Genomic DNA, 12,451 nt, shown 5'->3' with positions numbered 1-12,451 from the left:
GTGATACACGTGCACCAGTTGAAAACCCACTTCACTTTCTCCATCCAAGTATGGGCTATCCAGCCTAATACACACTTTGTGACAGTGTATCCTTAGACAGTGAGGATTCTCTTCTTATGTTCAATAAAATGCACAAATCACCTGTGGGAGATTAAGAACAAGATACATATTTGTAAAATTTAAAATGTGGCAATATTGTTCGTGCATTGTATTTTACTAGATGCTGATCAAATCTGTGTGAGTGAATCTTAAATGCAATGGGTATATGATTTTGAATTCTGTCACCAGATTGCCAGGAGGACCCCTTCTACATTATTCACTCCAATTGTGCTCTTAATTCCAGTGCCTCTTCCTCTGCCAGTCTGAGTTAAGATGGCAGGAATGTCATCACTTCTGTCTCTTTTTCTCTCCAAAAAGCTCTCTTCCACAATTCAGGAGGAAAGTGAAAGTAGTAAGTAAGAGGGTGCACATTTTCACTGACGGTACAGTGAAGGAGAGGCATAATTAATAATCAAAATGAGGCCAGTTATAAGTGGAGCTGGAGAGATATGCAAGTGCTGTTAGCCAGGGATGAGTGTAAGATGAGCTGCTGTAAGAAATGATGTATTGGAGCAGACTTGATAAGGCAAAATAATAGTCTCAGGTCAATGCACGCATCGGAATTCTATCAACTACCATGTTGATAAAGTCGCATTATACAGTGGAGTTGCAATGGATTTGTGCAAGTCATCATCACACACACTCACTCAAACTAACTACTCAGGAAGTCTAAAGATAATGCATCAATAAAGTGACTCTGTTCAAGAGCTGCCAACAGACACACTAGAGAGCTTGCCAGATTTCCCACACACTCCAGACAACATTGGAAGGATTGAATTCAGCTGATAGTTCAGGTCATACATTGGAAAGAAGTTGCTTTTCTCATTATACAAGGATGACGGAGGAAATAGCAGCCATCATACTGGAAGATCAGAGAAAGGAATGGAGAAAACAAACTGTGCTGAACATTAATATGAATGGCCTGCTTATTAAAAAGTCCATGTGATAGCTCAGCACACTTCAAAAGAAGCTGTTAATAAAAACAATGAAATTTATTAATATTGATAAGGATTCAAACTCTATTTCTCAGGAGATAAAAGGACTAAGAAGCAAATGAATAATCTGAAGTAACAGCATCAATGCAGAAGGAAAACTTTAGTTCCAATTATAAACTCAAAACAAAGTAAGATGCATTTTGCAAAGTGTTGTTTGTTCTTTTCATCAATAAACTGATTATTGCTGTTAAATAAAATGGATAATAATATAGCCAATTGCTTTAAAACAAAATACCGTGACTGGCTTGTTCTCGATTCATGCTGTGCTCTCAAGCTCTGTGGCAATACTTCAGGATGCTCCATGTGATGGTTAACAGTTGGAGTTAACAGCTCGTGTTAAGAACATAGCCTGCTACAAATGGCTGAGCACAGTCTCGATACATGGCTATCAGTCACACTTTATAATATCTCTTCTGTGGCGCATTTCAATTTTTTTGTAAGACCACCTTTTAGGTTTTTGATATTCAGAATGGCTGAATGCTCATTGACTAGGAACTTTCTCTGGATTATCTTTACGTGGGTGGACAAAGAAGCATAAATTTAAACAGAATGCTGATGTCCTTTGTATGAGTCATGCTACCATAGGAGTTACTCCAAAAATACTCAAATTGAAAATTCATCTTTCAGGGAACTATAGACAGAAATCTGCCATTTTAGTATTCAACATAAAATGCATCACTGTATCGGCTCACCAGATCACAATTTGCTGCTCCTATTCTGTTTAGTTAATGAGAAAATAGTTCAAAAGCTTAAAAGAGATTCAGTTTCATTTAAATTTTACATTCATATTTCTGAACTTTCTTTAGCCCAATAAAATGCACGAAGTTGAACAGAATTATGGTGCATTCTTAAATCTTTCAATTTGGGAACTCATTTTAAAAACTGGCAGAAATAGAGGTTTAACTAAATGAAGTTATTCAGTCCATTCCAACACAATTACAGAAAATTGCACTACAGAGAAAAGGCCATTCAATAGTCTGTGTCCTACTATGTGAATGAAGAATCTGCTATTCAATTATTGTTGTGGCTCTGTTAAACTGAAGTCATTTGGCTTAACAATTGAAACAATATTTACTCAATCATAACACTTTAAAATCATGAAGATATCCCAAAGATTCTTCCTGAAATTCTGCAGTTCCTGACTAAAAATCCTGATATTGAAGCTTTGCAAAACTGTAAATCACTTATATCTGATAAAACCGCAGTGAATCCATATCTATGTTGCTTTTATACTGCATATCTCATGTAAGTTAGATGCAAAACTGTAGGTAATGTTCCATCCGCAGCCTTTGTGATTTCCTAGTCTCTGATTCTAAAGGCAAAATTCAGAATTCAGCATGCATCCATACAGTCTTATATTTACGCTGTCACATTCACCATCAATGTCCTTCCAAATCCACTGTTCTGCTCCTTAAAAATATTATTTTAATGCATGCTCTAATTATATCAAATATTACCTCTCACACATGCAATCCAATTGTCAGAACTGGTAGTATGGCCTATACAAGAATCAACTGGTTTTTTTTAATCTAGTAGGTGAAAAGATATTAGCAATATTCACTAAACCAAATACACAGTTTAGTGAATGGAAATGTTGACTTGGGGAAACGAGTCTATTAGAAATAGCTGGACATCAAAAGGTTTGGAAAATGTCAGATCGGAAGTTCACAGAGCAATACTTAACAGAGAATTGTGTGTAGGTTGATAAAACCATTAATGAGACCCTATAACATTTGTGTCTTTGAAATAAGAAGTAAGAGTATAAAGAGGCAATGATAAATCACCACCAAACACTAGAGCATACTGTGCAGATTCTCATATTTGGCTTTGGTCTCATAATCTAAATGGACAATACTGCAGTGTATGCATGCAATATTCCACTTCAGTCAAATCAATAAAACCCATTGAGTTTCCACAGTGAAATTCATGATGCTGAGAATGCAACCTCAGAGTTCCAAGCTGAGATTAAACATAGCAGGATAATTTTCACTGGAGCAGAGAAGGACAGAGGAATGTTTCATACAGACTTCTTATTAAGTTATAGAAGGATTTTAATAAAGTGAAGACAGAAAACCTTTTTCTTCTGAATGGGAAATCAGGTAATATAGGATTATCAATTTACAAAGATTAGGAGGCATGTCTTTGCAAGAATAAATTACAGATGAATAAACCATGCCAACTCTGATAAAAAAAAGCAAGAGAAAATGCAAGCAAGACACACAGAATGCTGGAGGAGCTCAGCAGGCCAGGCAGCATCTATGGAAAACAGTACCTGCCGAAGGGTCTTGGCTCAGAAACGTTGACTACACTTTTTTTCAGAGATGCTGCCTGGCCTGCTGAGACCCCCCAGCATTTTATGTGTGCTGCCAAATCTGATAAAACAGATTAAATATAATGAAGCCAAAAGGATGGGGTATGATGAAAGTCTGACAGTAGGTTTAGTCTTGGATTAATTTAGTTAGCAAAGGCCTAACCAGACATAATAAATTGAAACTGTATGTGGCCATGAATTGTAATAGAAGTAGATATAGTTACTTCAGTGATTTACAAGTATATTTATTTTGATTTACATTAAATATTTTCCAACGGGACCATCTTTCAAACTAGGGAGGAAAAATGCCACTTTGGGGTTACCCTTCATTTTCCAATTTTGTTTACTCAAGTTCAAAATGCACCACCTTCAACCTAATTTAAAGGGTGAATAACTTAAGCTCCAATTATAAACAACCTATGAAAACTAATCGTCATATCAGTGGAAGCAGACAGATCGTATCACTTAAGAGATTAGAAAAACGAGGATTGACATAAATTTCTAATAGATTGGTTACATTTGTTGTAATATTTATCATTATGACTTAGAATTCATCTTTAACAGGAATTAGCTACAGGGCAGATGGGAAGGAAAACCAAAGTGTCACAGTTGTTGACTACAGAGATTTTGACAGACACAAATGTATGGTCACTGTAAATGGGTGAAGAGTTTTTAGGAAGCATCAGCTAAAGACTTTCTATTACAGCTTACAATGCTATAACTAAGTTATTTTATATAGAAATGTCCCCAAATGTATGTACAATGTGGCTATCGGAAGAACTAATTATAAAAATCCCTTACCTTAGGCCAAACAATCAGTGCAACAATTTTAATTAATGCAATACAATTTATTGTTGTTATATAGAAAAGTATTTGCTGAGCCACAGTATGTCAAAGGCAAATATATTAAAATGGATCATATTAAATGAAAAGAGTACCAAAGAAATAAACACAATTTGGCATCTGTCAAATAGCAAATGATCAATTTCCCAATCTTCGTAATTGCAATGGCACTTTAAGAACTGCAAGTATAACATCAAGGGTTTTCTTCTGAACATTTGGACAGATTTACTAAAAACACAAATGCACATGCAGCAACTTTCAAACATTTTATGTCTCTGTAGGCTGGTAACATTTGTTTGGTGGAAGACCATTGTAAATAGTCAACTTTAATCAAAGCTGTATAATCAAAGAACCATTAACCAAAGTATTTTGAACACAGTTCTTCATTTCTTCAGCGGTTTGAACGGGGCAGGACTGCACAAGTGCGTGGAGGTCAGCCAGTGAGAACAGCGAGAAGAGTTTAAAAAGAAGACAGGTTCATGCAGCAGGCGTTGGAGTAGAAGACAGAGCAGGAAGGCTTTGGCTCAATGGGGCTTTGGCGATAATGGGTCGAGGCGAGGTAGGTTGCCTGTGTAGAATACAGACAGGAAGTATGTGTGTGAGGCCGGTGCTCTGTGCTCGGTGCCAGATGTGGGAAGTCCTGGAAACTCCCAGCCTCCTGGGCGGCCACATCTGCACCAGGTGAGTCAAGCTGCAGCTCCTTAGGGACCGTGTTAGGGAACTGGAGATGCAGCTCAATGACTTTCATCTGGTCAGGGAAAGTGAGGAGGTGATAGAGCGGAACTATAGGCAGGTAGTCACTCTGGGGCCTGGGGAGACAGATATGTGGGCAACAGTCAGGAGAGGTGAGGGCAAGAGGCAGATGCTAGAGATTACCCCTGTGGCTATTCCCCTCAACAATAAGTACTCCTGTTTGAGTACTGTTGGGGGAGACACCCTATCTAGGGGAAGCAACAGTGGCTGTGCCTCTGGCACAGAGTCTGTCCCTGTGGCTCAGAAGGGTAGGGAAAGGAAGAGGATGGCAGCAGTGCTAGGGGACGCTATAATTAGGAGGTCAGACAGGTGATACTGTGGACACAGGAAAGTAACATGGATGGTAGTTTGCCTCCCAGGTGCCAGGGTCTGGGATGTTTCTGATCACGTCCACGATATCTTGAAGTGGGAAGGAGAACAGCCAGAGGTTGTGGTACATATTGGTACCAACAACATAGGTAGGAAAAGGGAACAGGTCCTGAAAACAGACTACAGGGAGTTAGGAAGGAAGTTGAGAAGCAGGACATCAAAGGTAGTAATCCTGGGATTACTGTCTGTGCCATGAGACAGTGAGTATAGGAATAGAATGAGGTGGAGGATAAATGCGTGGCTGAGTAATTGGAACAGGGGGCAGGGATTCAGATTTCTGGATCATTGGGACCTCTTTTTGGGGCAGGTGTGACCTGCACAAAAAGGACAAGTTGCATTTGAATCCCAGGGGGACCAATATCCTGGCAGGGAGGTTTGCTAAGGCTACTGGGGAGAGTTTAAACTAGAATTGCTCGGGGGGTGGGGGGGGAACCAAACTGATATGATGGAGGAAAGGGAGTTGGCTCACAAATAGAGAAAGCTTGGAGACAGTACGCAATGGAGATAGAGAAGGGATGCACTCAGACCGATGGTTTGAGATGTGTCTATTTTAATGCAAGGAGTATTATGAACAAAGCGGATGAGCTAAGAACGTGGATCAGCACTTGGAGCTATGATGTTGTGGCTATGACGAAGACCTGGATGGTGCAGGTGCAGGAATGGCTTCTTCAAGTACCAGGCTTTAGATGTTTCAGAAAGGACGGAGGGAGGCAAAAGAGGTGGGGGGTGTGGCACTGTTGATCAGGGATAGTGTCATGGCGGCAGAAAAGGAGGAAGTCATGGAGAGGTTGTCTATGGAGTCTCTGTGGGTAGAAAGGGATAGGAAGGGGTTAATAACTCTACTGGGTGCTTTTTATAGACCAACCAATAGTAACAGGGACATCGAGGAGCAGATAGGGGGACAGATTCTGCAAAGGTGTAATAATAACAAGGTTGTTGTAGTAGGAGATTTTAATTTCCCAAATATTGATTGGCATCTCCCTAGAGTGAGGGGTTTAGATAAGGTGGAGTCTGTTAGGTGTTTTCAGGAAGGTTTCTTGACACAATATGTAGATAAGCCTACAAGAGGAGAGGCTGTACTTGACCTGGTATTGGGAAATGAACCTGGTCAGGTGTCAGGTCTCTCAGTGGAAGAGCATTTTGGAGATAGTGATCATAATTCTATCTCCTTTACCATAGCATTGGAGAGGGATAGGATCAGACAAGTTAGGGAAATGTTTAATTGAAGTAAGGGGAAATATGAGGCTCTCAGGCAGGAACTTGGAAGCATAAATTGGAAACCAATGTTCTCAGGGAAATGTACGGAAGAAATGTGGCAAATGTTTAGGGGATATTTGCGTGGAGTTCTGCATAGGTACGTTCCAATTAGACAGGGAAAGGATGGTAGGGTACAGGAACCATAGTGTACAAAAGCTATTGTAAATCTAGTCAAGAAGAAAAGAAGAGGTTATGAAAGTTTCAAAAAACTAGCAAATGATAGAGATCTAGAAGGTTATAAGGCTAGCAGGAAGGAGCTTAAGAAGGAAATTAGGAGAGCCAGAAGGGGCCATGAGAAGGCCTTGGCGGGCAGAATTAAGGAAAACCCCAAGGCATTCTACAAGTATGTGAATAGCAAGAGGATAAGACGTGAGAGAATAGGACCAATCAAGTGTGACAGTGGAAAAGTGTGTATGGAACTGGAGGAGATAGCAGAGGTACTTAATGAATACTTTGCTTCAGTATTCACTATGGAAAAGGATCTTGGCGATTGTAGTGATGACTTGCAGTGAACTGAAAAGCTTGAGAATGTAGATATTAAGGAAGAGGATGTGCTGGAGCTTTTGGAAAGCATCAAGTTGGATAAGTCGCCGGGACCAGATGAGATGTATCCCTGGCTACTGTGGGAAGCGAGGGAGGAGATTGCTGACCCTCTGGTGGTGATCTTTACATCATCAATGAGGACAGAAGAAGTTCCAGAGGATTGAAGGGTTGTGGATGTTGTTCCCTTATTCAAGAAAGGGAGTAGGGATAGTCCAGGAAATTATAGACCAATGAGTCTTACTTCAATGGTTGGTAAGTTGATGGAGAAGATTTTGATGAACATTTGGAGAGACATAAAATGATTAGGAATAGTCAGCATGGCTTTGTCAAAGGCAGTTCGTGCCTTACGAGCCTGATTGAATTTTTTGAGGATGTGACTAAACACATTGATGAAGGAAAAGCAGTAGATGTAGTGTATATGGATTTCAGCAAGGCATTTGATAAGGTACCCCATGCAAGGCTTATTGAGAAAGTAAGGAGGCATGGGATCCAAGGGGACATTGCTTTGTGGATCCAGAACTGGCTTGCCCACAGAAAGAAAACAGTGGTTGTAGACGGTTCATATTGTACATGGAGGTCGGTGACCAGTGGTGTGCCTCAGGGATCTGTTCTGGGACCCCTACTCTTCGTGATTTTTATAAATGACCTGGATGAGGAAGTGGAAGGATGGGTTAGTAAGTTTGCTGATGACGCTAAGGTTGGAGGTGTTGTGGATAGTGTGGAGGGCTGTCAGAGGTTACAGTGGGACATTGATAGGATGCAAAACTGGGCTGTGAAGTGGCAGATGGAGTTCAACCCAGAAAAGTGTGAGGTGGTTCATTTTGGTAGGTCAAATATGATGCAGAATATAGTATTAATGGTAAGACTCTTGGCAGTGTGGAGGATCAGAGGGACCTTGGGGTCCAAGTCCATTGAACGCTCAAAGCAACTGCGCAGGTTGACTCTGTGGTTAAAAGGCATATGGTGCATTGGCCTTCATCAGCCGTGGGACTGAGTTTAAGAGCCAAGAAGGAAGGACGTGGAAACCATAGAAAGGGTGCAGAGGAGATTTACAAGAATGTTGCCTGGATTGGGGAGCCTTTTGAGAATAGGTTGAGTGAATTCCGCCTTTTCTCCTTGGAGCAATGGAGGATAGTGGTGTACAAGATAATGAGAGGCATTGATCAGAGGCTTTTTTGTAGGGCTGAAAAGGCTAGCACAAGAAGGCATATTTTTAAGGTGCTTGGAAGTAGGTACAGAGAAGATGTCAGGGGTAAGTTTTTTATGCAGAGAGTGGTGAGTGTGTGGAATGGACTTATGGTGGCGGTGGTGGAAGCGGAAATGATAGTGTCTTTTAACAGGCTCCTGGATTGGTACATGGAGCTTAGAAAAATAGGGGGCTATGGGTAGGCCTAGGTAGTTCTAAGGTAAGGACATGTTCAGCACACCTTTGTGGGCTGAAGGGCCTGTATTATGCTGTGGGTTTTCTATGTTTCTATTTCCAGAACCAAAATACATTTCTGAATTTGGAGACAGTTCTTAGTTTATCTCTAATTGTGATGTGAAAGAATTGGAGACTCATCTGATACCTATCAAATATCTTAAGAAGACTGACAAAGGAGACAAACCACCTTCAGACATGATTCTTTTTCTCCCAGCCCACCAGTAACTTCTCACCTTTTCATCCAAAGCCTTATGATGTTCAAATAATGATTTCAATGCCTTCAAAACTTCAACTTCACTGGAGACACCTGATGGAGACTGTGATTGTCGCTTGACCACTGTCATTCGCAGTGACCGCTCATGTCTCGACACAAGGCACTCCAGATGTTCAAGTAAGAGCTGTCAAATAATCATAAGTTAGAAGGCCTTTAGCTTGATTAATAATTTTTTTATCAGGCTTAACCAAATGATTCTACAAGTACAATTAATAATTCAACTCCATTCAATATGTTGGACACCTTTTTCATAACACCAAGTTTTAAAACACAGTTTGATGTATTGTTAAACAAGATATCCGAGATATACGTTGGCCATCTTCCCATTAATCCTGTTCTTACCTGGAAGCGCGTCTGCTGCCACAAGCTTACAAGGATAAGACAGCTTCAAATGAAGCTTATTTCAAATTGTAAGTTTAAAGCCTACTCACTAAATTGCCCTGACATTAATACCTAGGGATGTCTAACAAAGATCAACTTTATCTGCCATATACAGTATTTATACACGTACTAGGAATTTGCTATGGTGTGTTGGCACAACGTGCAACATAAACAATATTCAACAAGTATAACAAATAAAGAATTATATAAAATAAAAGTAAAGGTTAAAGTATCTAGAAGCTATTAAAAAGTAAAGATTATTAGAACACCAAAAATGATTAAGTCCCATGAAAATAACTATGGTAGAATAGTGGTAAGCATGACACTATTATAGGTCAAGGGGTCGGAGTTCAGATTTTAATTCCGGTGTCCTCTGTAGGAAATGTGTATATTCTTTCTGTGGAATGCATGGATTTCCTCCCATAGTCCAAAGGCATGCTGGTTAGAAGGCTAATTGGCTATTGCAAATTATCCTGTAATTAGGCTAGAGTTAAATCAGAGGTTTTTATGATTTGTCAATTATTATAACTGGTTCCTGCCACACCTGGCTACTGTGCTCCACCTGTTGAACTCATTATTACAGATCGGGAGGAAGTGGCAATGGACAATGTAACGTGAGGTAGCTTTACAAAAGATTAAGGAAATTGTGACATCAGACATTGTACTCACACATTATCATCTACATCATCCAGTGAAGCCTGCCATGCACTGTTTGGGATGCCAACGTGTTCACAAGAAATGTGTCCAGAGACATCAGAACCACTTCCAGCAGTCCCAGGATCCTTTCCTACAACCAGCACAAATGAGGCCCCGGAGCCTGAGATTATTTCACAGGCCCCAGAAAATGAGATTGTTTCACAGTCACAAGTCTCACTTGCCAAACAGAGTGAGCCCCTTGTCAGGAAAGACGTTATCCCACAAGAGTAACAAATCCTCCATAGCGATTAAATCTTTAGGCCTGAATGGGACAATCTAAAATCTACTCTGCTGTGGATGTCTATATATTAGTTGTATTATACAGTATACTGTATATATGTATATAAGTTGAGTTGCATTCTATACTGAGTTGGAGTTTATAACACTAAGCAGGCAGGAGTGTTGTGTATTTCATATTTCAGTAATATTGTAAATATATTGTTTGATTAAACATTCTATGTTTAAATAATTCATTATGGGTTATATGTAAAAGCACATGAATAGCACACATCATACATACATGCCTCGCTTAACGTAAGAACAAAGTTAGACTCGCATTCCCGGCTCCTTTGTTTTATTTTCAATTTGTTTTCTATGTTTTGGAGTTACAAAATCTCTGCTTCCACAGATGATGCTTAATTGGCTGAGTTCTTCCTTCATTTCTGTTTTTGTTAAAAATGCTTTTGGGATCAGTCCTTGGACTGACCATCTACAACCACTTCATCAGTGACTTTCCTTCCAGCATAAGGTCAGAAGTGGGGATGTTCGCAGATGACTGCACAATGTTCTACACCATTCGTGACTCCTCAGATAGTGAAGCAGTTCATACCCACATGCAGCAGCAGGACCTGGTCAATATCCAGGCTTGGGCTGACAAGTGGCAAGTAACATTCGAGCCACGCAAGTGCCAGGCAATGACCATCTCCAACAAGAGAGGCTCTAACCTACGTCCCTTGATATTCAGTGGCATCCCCATCACTGAATCCCCTACTATCAACATCCTGGGGGTTACTATTGACAGGAAACTGAACTGGTCTAGCCATATAAACACAGTCCTTATCAGAGCAGGTCAAAGGCTAGGACTCCTGCGGCGTGCAACTCACCTTCTGACTCTCCAAGGCCTGTCCACCACCATCTACAAGGCTCAGGTCAAAGGTGTAATGGAATACTCGCCACTCACCTGGATGAGTGCAGCTCCATCAACATGGAGCTGCACCAATCATCTTGATTGGTACCCCTTCCACAAGCATCCAATCCCCCCACCATCGGCGAACAGTTGCAGCAGTGTGTATTATCTACAAGATGCACTGCAACAACACATCAAAGTCCTAGGGTAGCACCTCCAGACCCACGACCACTACCATCTAGAAGGACAAGATCAGCAGATACCTGGGAACACCAACACTTGGAAATCTCCCTCCAAGTCACTCACCATCCTGACTTGGAAACATATCGCCATACCTTCATTGTTGCTGGGTCAAAGTCATGAAACTCCCTCCCTAACAGCACTGTGGGTGTCCCTACACATCAGGGACTGCAGTGGTTCAAGAAGGCAGCTCATCACCACCTTCTCAAGGGCAACTAGGGATGGGCAATAAACACTGGCTTAGTTGATGATGCCCATATCCTGCAACTGAATAAATAAAAAGAGATGAAACAGTGCAAAGGGTAGGCAGTGAAAGACAGCAAATGCACCTGCTCAAGTCCCTATACTGGAAAATGTCCAGAACAGAATTAATAACAGAAAACTAAATGGAAACTATCATCTCTCTCATTGTGGTCCAGAGTATTCTTTACCTGCACAGAGAAATAAACTAATATAACTTTCTCTCTCCTTTGGTTTTTCTTTCTTTTAATCTCCATAAAGTTTTAACTTCTGCCTGATTCCATTTTAATTCCCTTCGCAACTAAAACAACAATACAGCTTCTGAGATAATAATTTGTCATGTGGTGGACTAAATGTTAAGCAAAGTCCTTATTTAACTCCAACATGGACAGTCCCAAGCCTGGCTGTGAAAGGAGGAGGGTTGAGCTTGGGGCAAGCAAACCCATTCTGTAAAAACCCTGAGCTACAGAAATGTCAGCAGAACTCCAAAGACCTTACCCCTGGAGAGGAAGGATCTTTGCTTTGGAGACGTATGAAGTCAAGTGGTGAAAGCAGAAGCCTTGTTCAATGTTTAGCTTAGGACAGAGGACTCTGGTAAGCTGCTGTTGGAAGCCTATGCCCCAATAAGCTAAAAAGAAGAAGAAAGTCCTTACTTGCAGAAAGGAATTTGTTTTTGGAAAACAAGCCTTACGGAACAGAAAAAAGATCAGGAATGGGTTTTTTTTCAAATGTGTAACAAAACAAAAACTTTATGAAAAAAACAATTCTTCAAAATATTCTTTTAAAACAAAGGATATTAAGTAATAAGATGTCAGCTGAAACAGATTATTATGCAGACATAATTTAAAGAATATATATTTTTTCCTTTGTAAGCAGTCTTTTTACCCCACACTTGCTCACC

At 40.4% G+C, this 12,451-nt stretch overlaps 1 protein-coding gene across 8 annotated transcripts in view; it reads right to left on the bottom strand.

The window, feature by feature from the left end:
• ppfia4 (PTPRF interacting protein alpha 4) overlaps positions 1-12,451 on the bottom strand; it is a 682,729-nt gene that overhangs the window by 171,251 nt on the left and 499,027 nt on the right. For all 8 annotated transcript variants that reach the window (XM_073030364.1, XM_073030363.1, XM_073030366.1 and 5 more), the window contains one exon: positions 8,827-8,991. In XM_073030364.1, the coding sequence (XP_072886465.1) occupies positions 8,827-8,991 (165 nt within the window). The remainder of the gene's footprint in view (positions 1-8,826; positions 8,992-12,451) is intronic.

Source organism: Hemitrygon akajei, chromosome 27, assembly GCF_048418815.1.
Source record: "Hemitrygon akajei chromosome 27, sHemAka1.3, whole genome shotgun sequence".
Taxonomy (NCBI): Eukaryota; Metazoa; Chordata; class Chondrichthyes; order Myliobatiformes; family Dasyatidae; genus Hemitrygon; species Hemitrygon akajei.
The sequence above is the reverse complement of the archived record's forward strand: the minus strand, read 5'-3'. Positions and strand labels throughout refer to the sequence as shown.